Source organism: Stegodyphus dumicola, chromosome 9, assembly GCF_044657685.1.
Source record: "Stegodyphus dumicola isolate Sdum_Otavi_A_Nest chromosome 9, ASM4465768v1".
NCBI classification, from domain to species: Eukaryota; Metazoa; Arthropoda; class Arachnida; order Araneae; family Eresidae; genus Stegodyphus; species Stegodyphus dumicola.
This window is the reverse complement of record NC_140776.1, coordinates 107,077,369-107,102,975: the sequence shown is the minus strand read 5'-3', so window position 1 is coordinate 107,102,975 and position 25,607 is coordinate 107,077,369. Positions and strand designations below refer to the sequence as shown.

The following is a 25,607-nucleotide window of genomic DNA, read 5'->3' as shown; positions in this document are numbered from 1 at the left end:
TGAACATTAGTCGTTGTAAATCGAGGACTAACTGTATATTGAAGTATGTGTTTTATCATTCCGAAGTTATATATATGTATATATATATTTTAACAGAATTAACAAAGTATGATGTACTGCCTTTTGATGAAGATATGTCTGTAAAAAAGTCAAAGATTTGTTTCATAGAACCATACACACGTGTTACCTGTGAAATGATGTACTTAGGAAAGCATACGGAGAATGTACATAAAATGTCAGGCTTTCTGAAAGCACTATGTTCCTTTGACCACAGAATAAAGACACTGTTTATTGCTGCAAGAATTTGGGCAGAGGTTAGTAGAACTTAAATTATTTAAGAGTGGTTTCAATGAAAGAATAAATTATCTATTTCTTTTCCACTCCTCTGTGGTGAAATAATAAAATTTCTGAAAAGTAGAATTTAAATATGCAAATTACACAAAGTTTCTCAAAGTTGTTACAAACAATTAATTTGGTTTTGAAGTTGAAGTCCTGTAATTATATAAGCATGGATTACACTTGTTTTTCATATTCAGGTAATATAAGTTAATATTTAAAAATTTTAAATGCTGTAATGCAAACGTTCTTGCGACACATTATGCAACAGATACGAGTTCCATTTTCAAAGTGGAGAATTAACAGCAGAAAATATTTTAATGTTTTAGGATATGCTGAGTATCAAGTTCACCAAATTGGCAGAGCATTCTGAAATGATATCAGTATGATTCAAGAACACTGATTACCTGTGCAAAGTAAGAATCCTGGATAACCACATGTTTTTAACTAAACACTGGGTGTAATTCCATGATTCTCAAAAACTAACTGGTCATGGGCTGACTATGAATTTGATGTTCTACAGCCAACGATTTGGGGACAGCAGTTACAGCTAAAACTATACAGTTTGCAGTTGTAACATTTATAGCAGATGATTAATCAAGAAATACTAATTTTGTAATCAAATGTAGAAAACATTGCAAAACAATGATTTTGCTGCCTTCCCAATATTCAGTGACAATATAACATTTCATTTGTGTAGAATTGTAAATCCTTTCAATGTCTGGACAGCGTTTACACAAGAATTTTTGCCACCTGGTGCAATTTTTCTGACTCTTCCCTTCCTGCAATCTTCATCTCCATTCTGAATTCCAAAACGTCATTCAGCACAGCTGTACTGCTTCTGGCGCCAGCCCAGTGTATGGATTTGAGACATGGAAATTTGCCATGTGTTTACTAACTAGAAATAGGATTTACCAATCTTAGCATCTTCTGTGCAATTTCTTAAACATAGGTGTATCTTTTTTTTTTTTTTTTTTTTTTTTTGTCATCAAGAATGCTATGAAGTGTATGTTGTAGCTTAATGTGTTGTATTTGGGATAATTTTCTCAAATAAAAGAATGTTCAGAAAATTCCAGCAAAGTGGGTCTTAATCACATTTGCATGAGGTGCATTACTAGCTGAATGATAAGTTGCTATGATGTTGTATGGGGAAGATCTTTTAAGTTCACACCCAGCGTTTTTTTAATTTTAGGGCATGTTTAAAGACAATGTTTGTGTTCCTGTAGTGCTGCAGTAGTAGAGGAACTCCAAGACTGCATTATAGTTGCTTTGGTGACCGTCAGTAAAAAAAATGTTATAATGCATGTAGTGGACAAAATTTGGAATATTACTCAAATGCATATCATGTAACAAGAAAAGCACATATTAAACAGTATGGTATCAGAAATAGTAGGAAAATTTTTATTCCACTTCATGTGGCACTCATTTTTTTTACTCCCCATACTTTACCATATGCACTATTTAGAAACCCTATGAATCTTTTGTAATAACCTTGTATATTAAATATTCTGCTTTTTATGAGTGGCTAGAAATATTTCTGCTGGTATTCACATAAAAATTTTAAAAAAAATGTTATGGGTATATTTTACATGTTCCTAATGCATTCAAGTTGAACAGAGTTTATTTTCAAAGAGAATAATAATACTTTTTTTTTTTTTTTTACATTTAAAGTAGTAATATATATATGTATAATGTTCCTATAAAGTCTCCAGATATAATTACTAAACTAGAGATGATTACTACTAAATGCTTTATTTTTCAGAATGTACATCTTTTTTAATTGCCTATTTTTATTATACAGTATTTGTATTTTATTTTGTTATTGTATAAACTTAGCATAAATAAATAAATAAGTAAACAAAAAATAAAAATAGCAATTTGTGTTTAATTTTGCTGTAGGAAGCTAAAATAAAATGAATTTCACTAAATTTATGTCCAGGCTTGCAGAGCTTAAATTTAACATCTTTACTGCTTGAGCTGCTCACAAATTGTGAATGGGTTTATCATTTCTTATACAAACGCACTATAACAATTATATAACTATGACAGTTATACAATTATGGAACTTAAACAATTATGTATTTAATTATTATATAACAATTATATATATATATATTATTAACAATTTTATAACTATAAAACAAAATTAAAAACATATTCATGCATATTTACAATAACATTTTAAGTAAATTTCTTGTTGAAATTCAGATAATTTTTAGAAAGATCTCAGAGAACTTAATGTGTATTCTCCTGCTTTGAAATTTGCATATATAGAAAACTTATTGGCCTGCACTGCAATTCAGTCAATTTCAGGTATTTCTGATAAACATTAGATACTTACATGGCATTATTAGGAAGCTGCTAACTATAGATAATACTTTTCATGGGTACAGTGCTTTTTAAAATATATTTTGGAATACTGTTTCAGGTTATTTGAATGAAAATTATGTCTATAAATATATGGTATATTGCATTTGTTCTGTATTGTAAGAAGTGAATATTTTTATGATGGTATTCAATATATTATTTAAACATTTAAAGCTTCAAGTGTGGCTGCCATTATTTTATATTTGATAAATAGTTTGAGGTAGTTTATTTCATTTGTTATTTGCAGGAGTACAAAGTTCATGCTAGGTTGCATAAGAATGAAAGCCATTTTATTTGCTTTGTTCTAAAATAAAATTTTATTAGAGATTGTTCTAAGTATAGTCATTCAAATAAGATAAATAATCAGAAAATCAAGTAGTTTAGGCTAAGTTTATTAGGCTGTAGTTTATATTACCCATATGATAAAGTGATATTTTGATTTTTTAATAAAAAATTCAGATATTTTATTAATTTCGTTGATAGAAATTTTTAGCTGTGTAATAGTCTTAAATGCATTTAAAATAAATGAATGATGCCAATAAAAAGGTTAAATCATAATTTTATTCTTCTATTATAATGAATGCTATTTTTATCTTGATTTCATGTTAATTTAGGTGTGCTCAATACATGAACCTGAAGATGGGAGACTTCCTCCAGTTGCATTTAATTTGATGGTGGTGTACTTTTTGCAGCAGCTTGAGAAACCACTTTTACCTATAATAGATATTTCTATAACTAGCTGGGTGAGTATTTATTATATTAATTTGCATTTTTTGCCCATTTTGAAAAACTAAAGCTGAAAGCTTTTGATAATATACATCTACCTCAATGGAAGTTCACAGAAATTTAAAAAAGTACAATGTAAAAAAATATATATATTAGTAGAACAAATTTGCATTTCTGGAGTGATGTTGTGCAGTATCAGAATGCTAGAAACTTACTTCTGGAAAATTAAAAAAATTTTTAGGATTTTTAATTTTCCAAAAGTAAGGAATTTTATTCTGCAGTTAAACCTTTCAAGGTTGCTTCTACACTAAATGAGTTTTGTTTCTGTATTGCATTTTGCCAGCTTAGAAGTCTTTTTAAAGTTTATTGTGCATTGCATATTTTGGTGTTAATTTTAATACCCTTCATGAAGAGAGAAAATTCCATTTTTACATCAAACTTCCCAAGCTCTGTTCTAAAGCTAAAGAAAGCATACATGCATGTTATAAAATAAATTATAGGTACAATACAATTGTAACTTGTGATAAAATTATCATTTATATAGCCTCCTTAAACTTCTTTTTAAACCTCTCAGTGTTATGGACATAAAATTTCATGTAGAAGGATGGCTTTCCAATTCCTTACACATGAAAACTTCTGTCAGCTCATGATCTATTTGATTTTGGGTTGGATGTGTATTGTAAGGAAAATGTCAAGGTGAGAGGATCATTTAGAACTATAGTAAAGAAAATATTATTTATTCGTGACATTTTGGTAAACATTGAAGTTTTAGGTCCAAATCTGTAACTCTAAGAAGGTTAATTTTCCTATTTCCCCACTACATCCTAAAAATAGTAACAGTCATGTAACACTGGGTAACAGCAATATTGTTCTTTGATTTCTCACATTTTTTGACTAACTCTTGATCTCTGAACCCAAAAATAACCTCAATTTTTGTCTATCATGTCGAGTATTTAGCTACAGCATACCCTCTTTCTGTCTCAAAAGTTATACAAAATAGGCTTATTTTAAAAGTAAAAAGGAATTTTACCAAAGAATAGTTTTATTCACACAAAGGCTATATATAGTTAGTGCAAGTTAATTTGTATTCATACAAACAGTGAAAGCTTTTTACCAAACGGTAAACATACATATTAAGATAAAAATGTTCACTTATGACTTTTTCTGGAGTGTTTAATCTGTGGACATTCTGTCTTGATGCTCCAGTAGTCAACCATCATATATACATAGGAACTGTGCTATATGACCTTCATATCTTGGTGGAATCGCTCATGCTGCTCATCATTGATCACATTAAGATTCTTCGGGAAGTTATTAAGATGGCTATGTAAAAAATGCAATTTCATGCTCATGTTGCAGGATTTTGAAGCACTCCAAAACTGCTGGACAATTTCGCTGTAATTTTGTAGTCGTGTATTTCCTAGAAAGTCTGACAATGTTTTGAATGCCAGCCAGGCATGCTTTTGAAATTTTGTCGTTCTTTAAGGATCTTTAAGGAGCTGCTGAATCTGTAGATGAACAAACATACCGGCCTTTATCTTTTCAAATGACAGGCTAGATAATGCAAAAATAGGTACTTGAAACAGTCTCCTTCAACTGGCAGAGCTTTAACAAATTGCTTCATGAGATCCACTTTCATATCCAAAGGTGAAAATATAATTTTTTTCTGTCCATAAGAGGCTAATGTTGAATGTTTGGATCATCAGATTTCAGGTCAGATCTTGGTGGTTAATTCCACTGTAATGAATGCTTCTCACAAGCCCTGCTGTCCCACATATGCAAGAAACAGGGATGTTTGGTATATCCGCGTTGCTGGCTAAGGAAGGAGCAAACCATTTTAATGTCAACATATATGATCCCTTAGCCATGTGATATTGTAACAAATCAGTGACTCTATTTATGTCTTCATATTCTTCACACAAAAAAACCAAATTGCTTATCGGAACTGCACTGTATGCATTTCCACTATGGAGGAGAACACACTTCAAGCTCCGCTTTTGAGTTATCAATGAGCAGTTGCTATTGAGTTCCATTAAAGGCTGAAATTCCCAACTGCTCCATTAAGCCATGTATATTATGGCAATACACAAATCTATCATCACTTCAAAAATATTGCACAAACACACTTTCTCTTGATGAAACTAGGATACCTTAGCTCCTTTTTCAAGCAAATGTTTCTCAGAGAGTCTTGATGCTAATAGCTCTGAAGTTTTTTTGGGTAGTTCCAAATCATTCAAGTGGCAACAGAATCATCTTCAGTTTCGAAATCTTCATCATTGAGATCAGTTCGATATTCACCAGAATCATATTCCTGCATTTCCAAGGATAGTAATTCTTTGAAAACTGGATTGGGATTTCAGCTAAGTGAGGCACTGGGCATATAGTTAATGGTAAACTAGCATACTTTACATTTGTTTTTCTTGTTATACGAATTTTTACTATAGAAACATTATAATCACTTGAGTGATCTTTGTGCTGTCACAAGTGTCACTTTGTGTGTCTTTGTGCACCAAATCATAGGTATAACAGATGGAAATTTAGAACATGTTTCCTTCATCCACATCCGTAAACTCTCGGCACACTACTTTCACACTTTGCAAGGGGTCATATATCACCAATTTTCACTTTGAAATAGGCTTGCCTGATAAATGTACTGATGTTTATCTTTGATTAGGAATGGTAAAACTGCTACATATATAGCAGAATGAATTGGGCCATTAAAGTGTTTACGATGTGAACTAGCAGAGACAGGAGACAGACTTAGGGAACAATTTCAGTTCAGGAATAAATATAATCTAACCACTGCTAAACTTGTATACAAATAAGAACTCGGAGAAATACTCAATATCTCACTACAGTATCTAAGGCATAACTGAATGAGTTTAGACAAGTATGTACCTGTTCCTATGACATCATTCACCTGTCGAAAGATTTATGTCTGACAATAGAAGAGCAGTAGTATTTTCTATGATTTATGCTCGTTGCCATGGATAATGGTCACATTCACATAAAGTGTGGAGGAAAAACTTGATGTGGTAAAAGAAAACTGACTACAGTTTTGAAATCAGCATGCCTACTTAACTTTAAAACAGCTCAAAAATTGAACTCAACAGAAATTATGCCAAAGACTGTTCCTCAGTGTAATAAAATATGAAGCACATCATTTCAAAGTCAATCCCAGCTATGTGATTCTATGTAACGCTCATATGTATGCCATTATACAATGATAAAAGGTCTTTTATTCAGTAATAATGATAAAATTTACAAACCAAAAGCTTTATCAAACAACAGAAATAAAACAGAATTCTTTATCCTCAATCTGGCATCCATCATAATCTGCACATTTTTTTCACTCTTTTCTGTGCTGCTAAAATAAACTTTGCTTGAATCACTATGCATATTTGTGTATATGTGAAAAGTTTGTGCCTGTAATCCTTCAGCTTGCTATTTTAGAAAATTAAACTTCAGTAAAGATGCTGTGTGAATGCTTTAGAGGTCTCCAAAAATAAATGTTTTGTCTTTTTTTTTTTACCTGCTTTCATAGTAGTATTGTAGGTTTGTTCATAGAAATTTTCAGAAATTCATGGAAATTTTCAGAAAGAATTCATTTTTTTTCTATATATATGTTATAATTTATTTTAATGTGTGAGAATTCCCCCCCCCCACAAAACTTGCCCAAAATATGAATGGCTATCAACAGAATTTTGGACCTGATCAAAACATAAACAAAATGTGCTGATAAATTGTTACAACGGGAAGGTAAATCAACTTAAAAATAAAGTTACATTGCAGATGAAAAAAATCTCTGATATTCTGGGATAATAATAATTTTGCTGTAAAAAAAACAAGTCTTTTCATATTATCTTAGCAATATATATTGAGTTGAAAAATTCCACTGCCTTGTTTAAAAACATATATGTAAGACAAAAATATGTAAGAGATAAAATATAATTTAAATTAGCAATAGACTTTTAATGCTTAATTTCCCCTCTCTATTCAAAACAGCAATCTCTTTCTGCACCATTTATTTCCAAACTAATCCATGTCATATGACTCTTATGTAACACTGATGATGTAAATAGAACACTAAAACAGCTAATAATAATTTTACAGCAGCATTAATTATCCAAACAAAATGCATTGAGAACCAAAACTAATTCAGTCTAAAGATTTTATCCTGAGCACAACGCACTTGCTTTCTGTTCTTTGTCCTAGCTAGTGTTGCTTTCCTAAATTCTTTCATCACATATATAAGAATGTAGTATAACCAGTTTAAGCAGTGAAATGTGCACAAAATTGCTGTTGTTGAATGTTATTGCATTACCTGTGAAAGAAAGAAGATTCCTAAAATATTTGCACATCATAAAAATTATTCTTTTTCTTTCCTTTGATAATTGTAGGCTTAAATGTATATCATTTAGTTAATATCATTACTTAAAAGTTAATGTAAAATTTCGTTCTTAGCTAGGTTTCATTTATCAAATGATAAAAGCACAAAGCAGTGAAGTTTTACATAGTCATGTTTATTTTAATATTATTTTCTGTAAATGCCAGTATTTTTTTATTGATTAGTTTATGTAATATAGATAATTTTTTATGTTTTTGATAGTTTGAAAAGTAAGTTAGAGGTCAGATTTATGGTTGCTCATGCGAGTAGGGAATTTCTTTGCGAGGCTTTTGCTGATTTAGAGTTACATTTACACAAAGTGTGTATAAGTTTGTAATGAATTTATATATTTTAAATGTCTGAATTTCATTTTTTGATTAATTTTGAGATCTTACTTAAGTGTAAGAAAATTTGTTTCTCCATCATACAGCACTCATACTGAAGTTATTTCTTGTTTATGATAGCATGCACAGTACACAGAGGACTTTTACTACTGCATAATGATTTTTGGCGTGAGGGAAGTTTAAGTTTTCTGGTGTATGTTTCATTTATTTTAATTATGGCAAAGCAGTCAAAGTCTATTTACATAAGGGGAAAGAAGCCTTTATGGAGAACTTTCTAAAGGGAAACTGAGTTGTATATATATTCTACATGGGGAAAACCATTCTCCAGGATTGGGATTCTACATGGGGACAACCATTCTCTCTCTAGATTGAAATACCAGTGTTCATTGACTTTACCACTTGTCTGCTGCTGGGCTTTTCTGTGGTGTGAGATTTAGTGTTATGTGAATATGCAAGGAAATTGTATTTTCTCATTATCGGCATTCTTTTATAAGTGTATGAGGATATCAAATTGCATTTTAAAGCCAGATTTATGTATAACTGAATTCTAAATTCACATTTATAATTGCATTTATTGCTCAGTTACACTTTTCTGATGTGTGGATCATAAGACTTCAGGAATGCTAGCTACTTGTAGAAAATTTTGTTCTCAGGTTATGAGATATTTTCTCCGTCCTTTCTGCATGCCTTCATGGTGTAACAGTAACACACGTGTCGCATATTCGAGAGATCTAGGTTTGAGTCACAGCGAGGGCATTGCTAATTTTTTTCACATCTCTTTCTTAAAATAATCTAATAACTCTACAAGGCGATGGTCATTTCGCGATTTGAGCAATTTCATTATGGAAACATTTTCATATCATTTGATGGTCATTTTGAGTCTATTGCAGTTGATTCTACACTTTTTACTATGTCATTATCGCATTTGAGGTAATTACTGTAAAAAGTTTAAAGTTTGAATTTGATTCCACTAAAAGAACACTTCCCATTTTCAAAGTAATGCTTTCCCATGTTTAATTTTCTGCTTTTCTGATTATGAAAAATCACGTTTATGAAAACATAATTTCTGCTCTAAAGAATACTATCATAATTGCAATAAAACCTGAGTTTCTCAGTTAACAGTTTTGTGTATGTATTAAAAAGTGTCAATTTTTCTAGGGTCCCAGAAGTCAGGAGAACTCAAATACTTCTCCAGTTGGTGAATTATGGTTAGAATTCTTAAACTATTACAGAACATTTAACTGGGAAGCGTATATTGTGTCAATTGTTGATAAACACCCTGTCTTAAAGAGTTCAAAATCTTGGAAATCCCCACTGATTGCTGTTGAAGGTAATTTAATCATATATATATTTGATATGTATCTCTTGAGTTTAACAAGCTGTCCAACTTTTTTTGTATCGTAGATATTAGTAAATGATTGTCAGTAGAATTTCTGTAGGCTGGTGTTTACATTTTGTTAAATGTATTTATCATTCTATGTATACTATACTAATTCTAGAAAAGTCTTTATGTGGCTTTTATTTTCATGACTGTTTGACATAAACTTAATTTTTATGTATGTTTTATTTATTAATATATATTATAACATAATATATAATGCAAGCATGAACATTTGCACCATATAGAACATCTTTCTAAATGTTTTAAGTGATGCAAATATTCATGTCTTGGCATTTTTAAATATGAAAAATCAATATAAAAATTATGGCATTTAATTTTTAATATGATCCATATCTTTAAGAAAATTTTAGATACACAGAAAGTCACTCGATTGTGGCAAAAATTGAGTGAAATTGTTAATTTCAATATTTGGGATTTTTTTATGTGAATACTGACATGTCTGGAGGAGTGAGTGGGTTAAAAATAAATTAGAATAGTTCAAAATTAATTTTTTTCCCTGCAGTGCTATTCAGTCATATACTTTTGTAATTTACTACTGTGTAACATTCTTTAATTTGTAATTTTATTACATGTGGTATGTTGAAAGAATTTGCATTGAAGTCATTTAGAAGCTTTTCGTTGGTAAAAATATGTACCGATATTCTCATGCAGTTTTTATAACTTTTAGAATCATAGCCTAATAATCATACTAAAGTTACTAAATTTAAAATGCTCGTTTTGACATCATTGTACAAAGTAAATAAAATATTGTAATGATGAAAAAATTCCAGGTACCATCATATTTCAACAGAAATACTTTTGATTATTTTTTGCATAATGTCTGTACATACTGACAATAAAATATTCATTTAATATAAATAATTCATTTTTCCAGAATGAATCATAAAGTGGATGTTTTCGTGACATCTGTACATACATACATATCTCGCAAACCGAAAAAATGATTAGCCATAGAATATTGAAATTTTGTATATAACTTCCATAACATCTAGTTTTGTGTCTCCCTTTTTATTGCAATTGGCAGTACCAAATGTGTTATATATAATCAAAGGGGATTATTTCTATCAAAATTTTTATATGTCAAATTAAAATAAGGAAGCTAATAAAAGAATTACAATTTGAAGTCTAAAAAAAATTCCAATTTACAAATTCATTAATTTTTAGTAATATTAAAAAAATATTAAACTAAATCTAAATGTTAAAGAAAAATGTTTACAAGTATTAAATAGTAAAAGCTAAATCGACTAGGAAAAATTGCTTTACGACCAGTGGCCAATAGTAGTGGATATGCATTAAATTGTGAGAAAAATTGTTAATGATAATTAAAGCCATATAAACAGGGTTCGTACACATTGCTGCACATGGAAATTAAGTACTTTTAAGGACCATTAATGAAAAAAATTAAGGACCTATGAGCAAATGGGAACTGAATAAATTCAATTAAAAATATTATCTATGCCTGAATTCTGTAATACCATTCTAAAAATAAAATAGATCCCTAAGTACGAAGCACTTTTATTAAGCATGAATTAATTAACATTATTATTAATAAGTTTGTGAATAAAAATAAACTTTATGCAATTTATCAAGTAGCATTAAATATTTTACACTTATAATAGTTGGACATATTTGAAAGAAGATAAGTGGCATTTATGTTTTACTAAAAGTTAGCAAGTAGATTTTATGTCAAGTGTTATAGGTTAAAATGAGAATTAAGATCATAATCAGAATGATTCATAACAAAAGACTGAATGTTGTCACCACTGTAGAGAGAGAGACCTGCTGATTAGAACAAACCTGAAAGGCCTGATGTAGGCACAGTTCGCAAGTTTTGAAAGTTAATTGGGCTTTGTTTGATGCAGTTAGTGTCATAGCTTCGTGTAGAGTTTCAGAGGTTGTCACCCAGTTAATATACTTTAAAGGTTTCACCAGAGCACCAGAGGTGATAAGTTATTTTGTATTATTTTAATTCTCACTAGATACAAAGAGTAAGTTTTACTTGAATTTTTTGTGTTTTATCTTGTGACCACAGTGACGATTAATGAAAGGCAATAACTCGCTTTAATATGCAGAGATAATTTTTAAGAGTAAGCAGTTTGTTATAAATAATTAAATTAGGTAGTTAGATAACCTTCGTCATTATGGATTTACATGATCATTATTAAATTTTATTTCTTTTTTAACAATATTTATTTAAAAAGCCATATTAAAATCAAAATCTAATAAAACTTCACAGTTTAAAATAATGTAAATTATGACATTTGATTCTTAAGCAATATTAGGATAATTACACATTAAAAGCTACAGAACATTTATGTCTTGTAACAACAACACTCAACAAAATACTTATGCGTCATTTTAATTTGAAGCTTTCCCAGACATTTTGGCTAATTTTTTTAGATTTCCTTCTCTTTAAGCATCTTTTCTAACAATAAGAAATTTGTCTCAATACCCAAACCAATGTGCTGACTAGTTTCTGCATGCATACCACTAGTTCTGCTAACTTGTCAACCTCTCCACAATACGAGGATTTACTTGATCTGGTAAATGTTAAATAGTTCCACCCCCCCCCCGACAGACGTGAAGAAAATAATTGATTTTTTCTAAAATATAATAATATCAGACAAAGCCTTAAATAAACCTCTTATTTAAATAGAACTTGGAATATAAAGGCATGTTCTGATGCTAAAAAAATCAATTACAGCTCATGGTGACGTTATATTAAACAAAAACAGTCAAATTCAAACTAAAAATGTGGACTAGTGCTAAAAAAATTATATAATTTAATTTAAGCTGGCTCAGTAACTCTATCATATGAAGAGATAGTAGAAACGGGAAATTATAGTAAAGGCTTTTTGAAATCATAAACAACTGGGTAATTTACATAATAATTGTACATATCTTTGAAGAATAATTTTCTTCGTGTATTCAGTTTCTTTCTTCAACAGGTTTCCTTTTCATTTTAGAATTTTTGGATTTAATTAAGGATTTCTGTTATTCTAAAATAAAATTTAAAAAAAAATGCATTTAGAATGGATTGAAAAAGAGGCTAATTTTATTTCTTTAGTAATATGAACATTCAGAAGAAATATGAAATATATATAGTAAGGCCTGGTTATGCAGCTGGTGTGGCAGAATTTTTAGAATTTAGTGACACACCGAGCAACAAAATCTAGAAATGGTAAAACTTTTAGAATTTAGAGCAGACATTGGAAGCAGAATTTGAAAGGCACTAGGCAGCGGAAAGGATTCACAGAGATTGCATCAGGAGGAAAAATGCCTAGTGCTAGCTCGGTGTATGATGCATTAAGACATATTAGATGAATCTTTTAAATTCTACGTTTTTAATTTTTTTATGAATAAAAAAATTCCTTTCTAAAATGCCTGCCCATGTGATAAGATTATAAGCATTTTTTATCTTTTTCATACTTGTGTCTAGTGAAAAGTAGAGAAAATAAAGGGAAGATAAACATGTTAAGAAAAAGATTCTAGTATCAGAAATAATGCATTCAAATATTATCGCCAAACAAATTATAAATTGCCAAAATGTTGATAAGACGTCAAATTCAGAATCATTTAATTAAAGTGAAAAGTTGTTTAAAAGCTCTTCATTAGAAAAAATGAATTCCAAAATGTTTATGTTTCACTTCTTGCTTAGAAACTCCAATACCCCAACATTTATATTAGAAATGGAAGCAAATTATAACCCATAAACCATTCAAAAGATAACCATATATGTCAGTGAATATTCCTCCAAAATGATAATTAACACTCAAAATGGCAGTCGTAAAAACAGACAGACATTTCTGATGATTAAAATTAAGGACCTTCTGTCGATTTTGGCCAAAATTAAGGACATTTAAGGACCAAAATTGGATTCCTAAAAATTTAAGGACTTTTAACCCCTTCAAGTCGGGTAGCGAAAACGCGCGCTTATCGCGGAGGCCTGCAGTGTCTTCCGCGAGCATCTCTCCAGGGCCGGGGCTTTTTTGCTACTAAGCCTAAATCCATGAAATTTCCGAAGTATCAACACATTGTTTAATAATGCTCTATAGAGTAGTTAAACGGCTTATGCTTTATAGATATTTTTATATATATACTTTAATTACCTTATTTCTTGTTTAAATGCATATTTTACACATTTTATTTTAATTACACACCATTTTATGACTTTTAACATTATACATCTGAAAACTAAATATATTACTTAAAATTCTCTTTTCGTATGAAAAATTTGAAAACAGGGATATACACACAGTCCTACGTTACATTCCTTGAACTCGTAATAACTCATTTGCCGTTTTGGAGGATTTTTCCGAGAATGTGAACAAACGAAGCATCGTCGTCTCATTTTCTTATCAGTCTCTTCTGAACAAAGTTTTGGAAAATGTATTTCACTTAATCTTTCAGAATCAATATCAGAATATCAGAATTTCAGAAACAATATCTGAAATATTTTGCATCATTTCTGCTATTTCATGCTCTGTTAAACATTTTCGATGCTTCGACATTGCAATGGTAAAAACAGAAAAAATTCACGTCTAACAAGATCTAATTATTTTCTAAAAACTGAACTTTAAACCAAAATACTCAACGCTTTAGCGCATATAAAACTTCTACTTACAATAAACAACTACCACGTGCGAATAAAGTGCGATTTAAAGAGACGCCATAAATCATGCCATTCGGAAACATTTAGTTCCCCGTTTGTTTATATAATCAAAAACACGTGTATGTGAGTCATGCTTCTCTCATTTCGAGTAGAAAGTCTAATGTACATGTATCTGAAACCATATGGACATACAGTGCCATCTTGTGGCAGAAATTATAGTTTCTAAAACGTTTCAGGGTACTGGCACAAATACGTGACAGTCGGTAGTAAACGGGAAAATGCTCTGGCACGCTTGCGTGTCGGCCGGTAGGTGAGTGTGTTCGTTGCTGGCATGTAGACGTGACAGTCGGTGTGAAGGGGTTAAGGACTCTTAAGGACCGTACGAACCCTGATAAAGAAAATTACTTAAAAATGAACAACTGAAAGGAAACCGAAATAATACTGACTCTTCAGAGGAATTAGTTTATTTCACTCTCCTTCCAATCGCTCAGACATTGTGTTTTGTTCTTGCTGTGCAATCGAAAGTAGAAATTAAATTTAATGTAAATATTTCATTCCCCAAGTTCAGAAAACTCATATGCATATCAAGAATTCCCCTACTTAATGTAAATTAATTTAAATTATTTGGAATGAAAAATTTATTTAAATGCCAAAATAGTTTTACAACAAAACATAAGTATCAAATTAATGAGACGAGTAAAACATGTAAAAATGTGAAAATAAAACATTATAATGCAAATGTAAATAAAAGGAGTATACATAATATATAAAAAATATTCAATTAAATGAATAGTCATTTTGTAAAATGAATTAGGCTAGAATAATTTAAAAAACCAAAAACTTACTCTGTATATTGTTCTAGTAACAATAATAAATATTCTCTATCCCAAAGGCAGGTGTTTCCCTTGTTGTTGCTAGGTTTATAAGAATAAATAAAATTAGGTTGGTGAAAATTGTAATTATGGTATGGCTAGAAAATGCAACTGGCAATTAAATTGAATAAGTGAGTTACTGTATATACCCACGTATAAGTCAAGATATTTTGGACAAAAAAAAAAGACTTCAAAGTGGGGGGGGGGGTCGACTTATACGTGGGGCCATAAAAAATTAAAAGAATCGGAAGTTCAAAAATTTCTTTATATAATGCAGTTGTTTTCTTCCCGCACTCAAATTGGACGACTTATCAAATAAGTCACTTACTTAAAGTAATTTCATGACTTAAATTATGTGACGAACTAATCACAGAGTTTCATACTTTAACTAGAGTAAGTTTTGATAAAACGTACATATAAGTCTTTATAATAGTTATTGTTCATTCATGAAATACTTTTGTTAACAGGCATACACGTCAAAATTTAAAAAAATAGCCCATGCAATAACTGAACAGTTTTGAATATTTCTTTTAACTTTTAAAAAGGAGAAATGCAGATAGATTTTACGTATGCAAATCTTTTCCGGAACAAATTCTAGAAGAAGGATTTTGATTTTGTTTATTTACCAAGGTATTTTTTATCGTATATTTACTTTTTTTTCCTCAGATGATTTTGAATAAATGTAGTACTTTAAAAAAAATTTTTGAAGTTTCTCGATCGATTTCGGAAGTGGGGGGTCGACTTATACGCGGGTTTCTTATTTTCTACGAATTTTTTATGTCAAAGTGGGGGGGGGGTCGACTTATATGCGGGTATATACGGTAATTATTTTAAAAATATCTGGCTCATGAAATAAAAAAATAAAAAAAAATAGACTAAAAGTTAAAAATCTTCACGAAAAACTATCTGTAATTGCAACTTAAGAAAGTAAAGTGGCTCTGAGTTAGTAAAAGCATATAAGCCAGAAAAAGAATATTAAAAATTAAATACTTTGTACTATTTACATATGTACAAATCTTCCAATCTAAACCAACCAACTGTATCCTCCATATTATAAGTTTCGGATATAGCCTAAGCATAATTGTAATTAAAGAGACTGTGCACCCACCCCATTTAATTCCCTTACGCCCTCACCTGGCCTTTATTTTTGCAATTGTTGACTGTAGTCATATACTTCCAGTTACAGAAGTATTTTAAATGACGAAAATATTCATGCTTTGGCAATGTCAAATTAAAAAACAAATTTATTTTCTAAAAATAATGAAATCTAACTTTCAATCATGTCTTGCAGTTCCTATACTTATATTTGACAAAGTTTTATGCTTGTTATGGAAAAAAAAATTTCACATGACAAATATTGACCAGGATATTTAATTTCAAATTTTGCAATTTTTGATCTCATTTTCAACTTGCCTTCAGAGATCGGTTTATTAAGTTAGAGTAATTCGAGGAAATAAGTTTAAATAAATTGCAGCAAAAAATGTGTACATTGTGGTAGGCCATACAAGAAGGTCATATGATTTTTTCATCAGATTTTTAATTTATGCAAAATGTTTAAAGAGTTTGCTATATACATTACTAATTGTGAAACCTTCTACAGCTAGAACACAAATGCTGCAAGAATTTCGTGGATAAGATCTTACTGAAAAATTTATATTGATCAATATTTATCATGAGAATTTGATAATAATGCTTGTCATTTGATCTATTAACATCAAAAACCGTTTCCTAAACTGATATTTTTAATTTCATATAGTAGCAAACATTTTACTCTCCAGTTTGTGTGACTCTTGAGTGATATTAAACTTTAAATATCTGTTAGTTTTTATTATAGCATTTTTCATATTGAGTAAACTTTACCTAAATATAGATAAGGAACAAAGGGCCATTTAAAATAGATTTTGTAATTCAATTTTATACTATCACTTGTGTTCCCTCTTGATTAAAAAAAAAAAAAAGAAAGAAAGAAAAAGGTGGACAAAGATTTTGTAATTCTTGTAAGATTGATTTCTTAAATTTAAAAATGCTAAAACATGAATATTTGCATGGTTTGAAACAGTTTTGTAATTGGAAGTGTATATAAAGGTCACTTGAAGGCTTTCATGGGCAGGGAATGTAATTATTTCACAGATGGAAATTTACCTTTAAAAGTCTTAAAGTATATCTTAAGATTCTTGCCAGTATAACACAAGACTTGTCAAGTTTATGTGATCGTGTTCAGTTTTAGTTATACATTGTATTTCGCACAGAATGACACAGCAAGTAAAACAACATTAATTGATGTAAATTTTGTTTTAATAAAAAGTGCTGTACCTTCTTTAACTGGAACTAAATGAAAAGCTACATTAGTTATAGCTGAAGAAAATGACAGTGCTTGGTCACTATCTGCTTAACAACAACGCTTACATTAACTGAAATTGTTCATGTTGCACTGTTACTATATGCCCCCCTTTTTTTACTGCAAGTAATTTTCATGTTAGTGAGTGAGCAGGTTTATCTGACAAGAGGAATCCTGTTTATTAAATTGTTTGGATAAGCCATGGGAAATGTTTTTTATGGTTAAAGACAAAGAAAGAAATACATATCACATTGTCAAGCAATAATCATTATAAAAAATAAAATATGAAATGTTTGCTTCTATATGATAAAATAGTTGTAATATAATAAAAATTGGTACTTTCTGATTGTCTTCAACCCAATTCCTGAAAAGCCACTTTGCAGTATGCTGTGTCATAAAATTAGGCAACCCATAACGTTGCTAAAATGTATTAATGTGGCAACCCAAATATGCACATACATGCAACAAACCAGCATCAGTTTCGACCTTCAAATTTGATGGCCGTTAGATTGGGTTCCATTAATTGCATTTCTTTTTCTTCTAAACAATAGTACTATGATTGTAAAGTTTGCCAGCTGATGGAATTAAAAGCATTAATTTTCTTTAGAAATGCACCTTTTTGTCAAATAGAGATTGCAAAAATATAACATTCTATGAAGTTGTACTTCGTAAAATGATCCAATTTTATGGATCAAAATGTATGCAATTCTCTGTATGTATGTAAAAGCAAAATGTATGAGGAAAAAAACAGATCAATGTGTACATGGAAAAACAGCAAGTACACAATGCCAAATTTGTGCTATTCTTCAAATTTTTTAAGTGTAATATTAATTGTTTCTTAAGTGTAACATTAATCATACGAATTTATGAAGTGTATTATAGGCAGCTTTTCCACCTATCCTCTGTTTATCGTGTCAATGCTTAATTACCTCAATATATATGCCTACACATTATTAACAATAAAAACAATGCTATGCAAACAAATAATATCCACTACTCTTTTATCTGCCTCTGCACAGAAAGTTAGATTTCGTACTTTTTACAAAATTCATTATTAAATTTAAAAATGCCAAAACATAAATATTTCCATCCCTTAAAACATTTTTGTAACTAAAAGTATATACAGTCAAAAGTCTTTAATCTGGACTCGTTGGGACTTTACGATTCCGGATTATCGGTTTATCCGGATTATAGATCATCAATTTAAATCTGGTAAGATGGTATGCAGAAATTATAAAATTAAAAATAGGAAACCATAATTTATGAAATAAAGAGCAAATATGATCTAAAGGGTATCAAAATTTACAAAAAAAAGCTTAATATTTATCTGTTTACTTTATTAAACATTCTTTCAACGTGCACATGCGTAAAGCATACATTACACATATTCGAAATTAGAAAATTGCAACCAGAAAACTATTTGATGTGTATTCATGATATTTATAATGATGATGAATTTGATTTAAATCATATCAAAGACTGAGTACATCGAGATGAAATACTACATTTAGTAAGGAATTATAAACCGAATAGAATAAAAACATCTGCCCTGAAGATAAGGATAGTGCTGACAGATTAACTTTCAGTTCATTGCACGCCGCGACGTTTCCCCCTTCCCCCCGCAAAGCAGTGTGAAATTGATAAACAGATTTTGGAATGGTTGGAGAAACAAAGGATATGCGCCTTTATTCATTTTTTGCAGCAATTCCACTTTTTGTTTGATGGACATCGAAACATGCTTTCGCTTTCTACATCCTTTGGCAGCTCCAAAATCGGAAATTCTTTTTGACATAATCGAAAGTTCAAGCTTACTTTTATAAAATTGCTCTAACAGTCTGCAAAAAAATAATAAGCCAGATCCAATTAGAAGATTAAGGAACAACGAAATCTGCAACATTAACTGAAATAGATAATTTTAGCCTAGCTTATACCGTCCGTTATGCATAAACGTATTATACTCATGCGCAGAAAGTTTGTAGCTTTGAGGTCCGGATTATAGATCATTCCGGATTATGGACATCCGGATTAAAGACTTTTGACTGATATATATATATATATATATATATATATATACTTGGTCATATACATATATGACCAATGGTTAAGAAAAAAAAGGCAGCACAGTAAAGAAATTTTAAATAAATAAAAAATAAAGGCATTTTGTCATCCCAGTATGTATACATATTTGTATAGACCCGCAGACAACACACATAACACACATACACAATTTATATTCATTATTAATAAATGTCATTGTGTAAATTTACTTATGTGGGTTGGAATTTCATTGAATTGCATTATTCATTTAAAACATGCACTGCTGATTCAGTTACATTGTCTTGCTTAACAGTATCTACCATTTTCTGGCTTTTGGTTTTTCTCTTTATGGCAAATATTCAAACTTGTAACAGGTTTACAGAATGTGAAGCACACGCTTCCTCTGTGAAGACTGAGGATGCCAACGCCAGTGAAATGCATGCAGAATGCTTTTCATATTGTACTTTGAAACAGATCATGCAGAATGGTTTTAAACTATTTTAAAAAATCAAAAGAACAAATGTTTTAGATTTATATGAATGATATAGTTGTTATGTTGCATTATGGTGAATAAAAGTGTTTGAAAAAACACAAGTTTATTTGATGTTTGACTCCAAATAATCGATGAAAAGAACCCTCAATCATCGGTCACGAGAACTGGTATCAGAAGAGTGAAATAGAATAATGGCCTCATAAGCTAAGGGGGGGGAATGGCCAAGTTTTTTTTGTGTATCCTGAAAAATTAGAATATCCTTACCTCTGAATCAGATTATAAAGTATACAAAGATTCCTAAAGGTAAGAATTGAACATTGTGTATGTTAAAATGGATAAAATGAAAATGCTTATTAAAAGCGTGAATCTCTCTGGACATCAATGACTAACATTGTAACGTATACTTTGTGAACAAAGTAGATGACGATATAAAAAGTAATAGTGATACTGAAAATTTATTAGAAGATTCTTTAGAATTAATAATTGAAAAAGAAAACAAATTGTATAATTTAGATGAAGAAATTGCATCTTTGATAGATGATGAAAAGAAACTTAAAACAAATTAAAAGTTCTATCATAAGGATGAAATAATTTTATGTAAATTTAGAATAAATAAATATTTAAAATTCTGTCTAGAACAACACAAAACAAACTTGGATATTAGTTCAACAGAATACAAGAGTGAAAATCATCAAGTTTGCCTTCCTAAATTAGAAATTTCTAAATTTCAGTGGATAAATTTTTGAAATTCATTCAAAATCACAATACACAATAACACTGCCCTTTCGAAAATGAAAAAATTTATTTACTTAAAATCTTAAGTGGAACTGCTGCCAATATTATAGAAGGTTTTCAATATCTGAAGGAAATTATGATGTAGCAAGTACAGTTTTCAGTTAGATTCCAGTTTTGTTTAAAGTGGATTCCAGCAGATTTAGGATTAGAATACAGTCATATGAATGATGATGAGACATGTTTTAATATAAATAAATTTCTAGAATTCCTCAGAAAGGAATTATAAGCTCGAAAGTGAGCTAGTGCATTTAATGCAGATGATAAAATGGCTACATAAAATCAAAAGCTTTGGTTTCGCCCCAAAAAGCCATTAGCCCTCTGAGCATTACGGGTTTAGCCTTGAAATTTCAGAGTTCCTCAAAATGTCATGAATAAGTGATATTTTCTTGATTTTAATTAAAAAAATGACTCTTTCATTTTGTACCTCGATTCCTTTTCTTCCAATATGCATCCAAACTGAAATCAGATACATTAAAAGCTAGCAGAAATTTTCTTGTATAATGAATGTGGAAGGCAACCTTCTGTACAGAATTTTCCAGCCTTAATGCTGAGAGGGTTAAAAACAGATGCAGATTATCAGCAGTGATGTGAACATAAACAACTCACTAGTGAACTTATTCTATCGTCTGCACCTAAAGCATGTTTATTTTGTGAATCACAAACCCATAAACACAGCAAATTGTTTGGATATTGATATAGTCTTTAAAAAGAAAAATTAAAAGGACGAGGCCAGTATTAGAAATGCTTCGGCAAGAGACATACAGCAAAAGATTGCAGAATAAAAATTTGTTTTGAATCATACAGTAAACCTCATCATGAATCTTTATATGATTTTGAAAGCAAAACTGATAAACAATGCAATAGAACAATGCAACAGAAAATCATTTACTTATAGCAAATATATCAAATGATGCTTTAGGATTTTTGTAGTTGTTTGTTTGAAAGGTAGGTCTGACAAAATTAATAGTCAGTTTGATTCTTTTATTACTGCACAAGTAGAATGGGATAATAAAATGTTAAATGGTATTATTGATACTACCACTAAGATCTGTATTATAAAAGAATACTATTGCACCAGAGTATTGTAAAAGACCATGTGGAAGTGTAATATTAAAATATGCTTTTGGACAGCAAGTTAATGCACCTTAAATAAAATGTAAATTTTGTGACGAGTTTTTAAGGTATTCCTCCCGCCTTCCTAGTGTAGTGGTTCTGCATGCTGGGCTGCTCGTTTTTCATCTTACCTGCTTCTAAAAAATTCTAATGTCTCTACAGTGGCGCCCGAACTAAAAGGATGTTGGATGATGATTCTCCTCACCCAGGATTTGGCGACTGGGTCCCCTAAAAAAACCCAGTCGCCCTTTAAAAGGGGAGTATATAAGGTATTTTTCCTGCCTTTCTAGCTTGCCTTTGTGGTGTAGTGGTTCTGCATGCTGGGCCGATATTCCAGAGGTCCGTAGTTCGGTTCCCGGCGAAGGCGTTTGCTTATTCTCATGTTACCTGCTTCCAAAAAATCCTAATGTCTCTACAAGTTTACAACTAAACACTGTGTATACATCTATTACAGTTATGTGTGCTATAGTTGATAATCTAGTACATGACTTACCATTAAGTTTTAGTGCTTATAATGAAATGATTTCATCTAAAGGTAATTTTGAAAGTTGTGTTAATATTCTGAATGTCGGTGAAATACAATGGTCTTGTGAAGATATTCCTGTTAATTCTGAGGAAGAGGAAGAGGATGATGCAAGTGATTTACCACAAGTCCATCAGAAAGCTGAGAAAGAAGAGGAAGATAAAGAGGCTGATTATTTAAAATGGTTGAAAGGCCAAGAAAAGGAAGTACTAAAAGATGTTAAGAAAGGGTCCTCAAAAAAGACATTTCTTTCTTAACATATTAAGTTTTCAAATTGTCCAAACCTGGATGAGAATAGGAAATTTTTTTAAGATTTTAGTTTAGATAAGAAGTATATATATATATATATATATATATAAAGATAAAAACGTTGAGATTCCTAACCTATGAAGAAATTACAAATATTGCAATGCTGAGTGATGATGGAAAAAACATGCAATAGCAGGAATTGTTTGAACATAAGTGTAATTTCCGATTTGAAGAGCCGGATTCAGAATTCATTAAATAATATCCAAGGACAATTGGAGATTCTCTCAGACATGTTGAGCATGAAGAATACAATGAAAGGAAAAAGGGAAAAAGAGCAGAAAAAAGAAGAATTAAAATGTTTGAAATCTTTAATGAGAAAAGAAATTGAAGAAAAATTTTGAAGTTGTCATAGTTGGATTAGATGAATTGAACCTTAATAAAAATAAGATTGAAAATAAATTTGATCCTATAAAAAACAAGACCAGAAAATGGAATAGCTTTTTAATGATAATTTTAATGCTATTCAAGAAGAATGTCCAAAATTTCCATATGATAAGTAACTCTATAATGAAGATTGAGACAACTGGACAGGACCAAGTAAAAATGAGTGTGGTGAAGAATAGTTTGAAGAAAGGTGCTTCTGAAGAATCAGATGTTGAGGTTACAAATTCTAAAGGTGTTCTAAATCAAAATTTGAGAAAGGAATGATACAGTCAACTCACAGAGTAAAGAAAAAGGTTAAAAAGAAATCCTCATTTGTTTAAATAATTTCTAAACCTAAACCAGTTTTTGATATAGATGGCAGAATGTTTGATAACTATTTGGATGAGTACTACATATTAGATCAGATTCAAATATAGGAAGGTAGTGTCAAACGACTTTGAACTGACAGTATTGATGAAATTCTTGCAGCTGATGGCACAAAATTAACTATTTGTATTCATGTATGATTATTTTTTTAAAAAATATATTGTTCATTTAGTTCATTTCAAAGTAATTTTTTTAATTACACCGTTTGAGCACCTACTTGATTGGGGAGGTGAGAGACACTGGCGCCCTCTATGGAGAGCAAAGACACTTACATAAGTGAAATGCAGAGAAAAACAGCAAAATCGGATCACGTGGAGCACGCTAAATGGTTTTTAAATAAAAAAAAAAAAAAATTAAATAAACTTTAGAACAGATTAATAATATGTATATGAATGATATAGTCGTTGTGTTTTATTGCTGTGAATAAAAGTGCTTAAAAAAATAAAAGTGTTTTTTATGTTTGATGCCAAATAATGGATGAAAAGGACCCACAATCATTGGTCACCACAACAGGATTTACATATTTTTTTTTCTTTCTGTTTCTAATTTAAAATAATATTGTTGCTAAAATAGGTTAAAAGACTACAACAACTTTAATCAACAACTTGGATTCAGAGAGAATTTTCAGATTTTTTCTGCTTTTATGAGGTTTTGTCTTTCTGTGTTACAGCATTAAACAAATTTCTTCTTATGGCTATTAAATTTTATAGTTTCATAATCTGGATTTATGGTTTATGAATAAATTGTTTTAATTTATTCAAATTATTTCTGTGATATGTTGTGTTTGTAATACAGTAGAAGACTGGAAATCTGACCTAAAATCTGCGCTGCCTCTTGGTATGAAATTAGGATGCATTTGGTGATTTTTGTTAAGAATTATCCTCATTCATCATTGAAAAAAGCTATCATATTATATTAATTATTACTTTTATAAACTCACTAAATGAATATCTTGCCCAAAGTCATTAAATTTTTACCTGTAACTGGAGATTACAATTTATTATTTTAATCAATTGAGATGGCTTAGTTGGAAGTTTGGTAATCTCCCATTCGTGGGGCAGCAGCCAAAATATTCAGAAGAATGGCAAAGGTTACATCATCTTACATCATGATTATGCACGAGACATTGTGAACTGATTATATTATGAGTCAAAGCCTTTTCTGATGACCGACTTTCACAGATGAATAAAAGTAGCCTTTTTCGAAGACAGAAGAATGAAAGTAAGTTTTATGATTTGGCAGTTACTAAATGAAGAAGAATCTGCAATTAAAGTTTTTCAGGTTAAGGGGTTATCCCACCAAAAATTACTTTAAAAAATCAGGATTACATTTAAGCAAATATGCATTTCAAACATATCATTAAGAGTGTCATTTATACTACATTATTTCAAATTCATTTTGTGCCAGTATATTAATGTTTGACAACAACTGCCATCCCTTTATTGGAAAAATATAATTTTTAATTTTATTATGATTATTAAATGAAAATAGCTGCTTTTTTTTTTTTTTTTTTTTTTGTCTTATCAAAAGTACTAGATAAATTCATTGTTTTCCTGCAAATAATAGTGTAGAGACATTAGGATTTTTTTGGAAGCAGGCAAGATGAAAAATTAGCAACCGCCTTCACCGGGAATTGAACCACAGACCTCTGGAATACCGGCCCAGCGTGCAGAACCACTACACCATGAAGGCACGCTAGGAATGTGGAAGAAATACCTTATAATAGTTGAAAAACAAGTTTAACAAAACCATGTGACTTGGTGTAATTTGAGGGAATTCAGAAACAAATTATCATAAACAGATTTTTAAAAAATTATTTTTTATATTTTTATTTTGTATCAAATTATATTTAATATTTATTTCTGTATTTAAAAAGTTGATTTTTTATTCTATTTTTATTTCTCCTTTTTTTTTTTTTTTTTTTTAAATATAAACTTTTTTTTATGACCCTAATTGGCAAAATGTATAAAACTCGCACAAATGCAGATTTTTGGTCCTCTGCCATACAGTCAGCATACATCCAAAATAGCATGTTAATTAGATATTTTCAATAGCCACTAAAGTTACAGAAAGTTGTTGATACTTACATCATTGAAAATGTTTACATATTTTTTGTTTTCTGGGGGACTGAGAATGGTTATGTAGTAGCACACCAAAAGAGAATAGAAGGATAGAAGTTATTAGTAGGTTTTAATGGTAGTTT

At 30.1% G+C, this 25,607-nt stretch overlaps 2 protein-coding genes across 15 annotated transcripts in view; one reads left to right on the top strand and one right to left on the bottom strand.

The window, feature by feature from the left end:
• Positions 1-25,607, bottom strand: part of LOC118185894 (procathepsin L-like) — a 178,259-nt gene that overhangs the window by 46,710 nt on the left and 105,942 nt on the right. Inside the window, exons 8-9 of one of the 4 annotated variants that reach the window (XM_035355836.2) lie at positions 15,020-15,088; positions 3,245-7,753 (exon numbers count right to left, since the gene is read on the bottom strand). In XM_035355836.2, coding sequence (XP_035211727.1) covers positions 7,750-7,753; positions 15,020-15,088 — 73 coding nt within the window. In that variant the 3' untranslated portion in view covers positions 3,245-7,749. Of the gene's footprint in view, positions 1-3,244; positions 7,754-11,061; positions 12,562-15,019; positions 15,089-25,607 lie in introns of those variants that run through there. The other 3 variants (XM_035355835.2, XM_035355833.2, XM_035355834.2) reach the window with 3 other exon arrangements.
• Positions 1-25,607, top strand: part of LOC118185893 (terminal uridylyltransferase 4-like) — a 153,161-nt gene that overhangs the window by 82,260 nt on the left and 45,294 nt on the right. For all 11 annotated transcript variants that reach the window (XR_004757681.2, XM_085823875.1, XM_035355828.2 and 8 more), the window contains 3 exons: positions 97-314; positions 3,318-3,446; positions 9,319-9,490. Coding sequence is in view for 10 of the 11 variants with exons in the window: in XM_085823875.1 (XP_085680001.1) it covers positions 97-314; positions 3,318-3,446; positions 9,319-9,490 (519 nt within the window). In the remaining variant the exon portion in view is untranslated. The remainder of the gene's footprint in view (positions 1-96; positions 315-3,317; positions 3,447-9,318; positions 9,491-25,607) is intronic.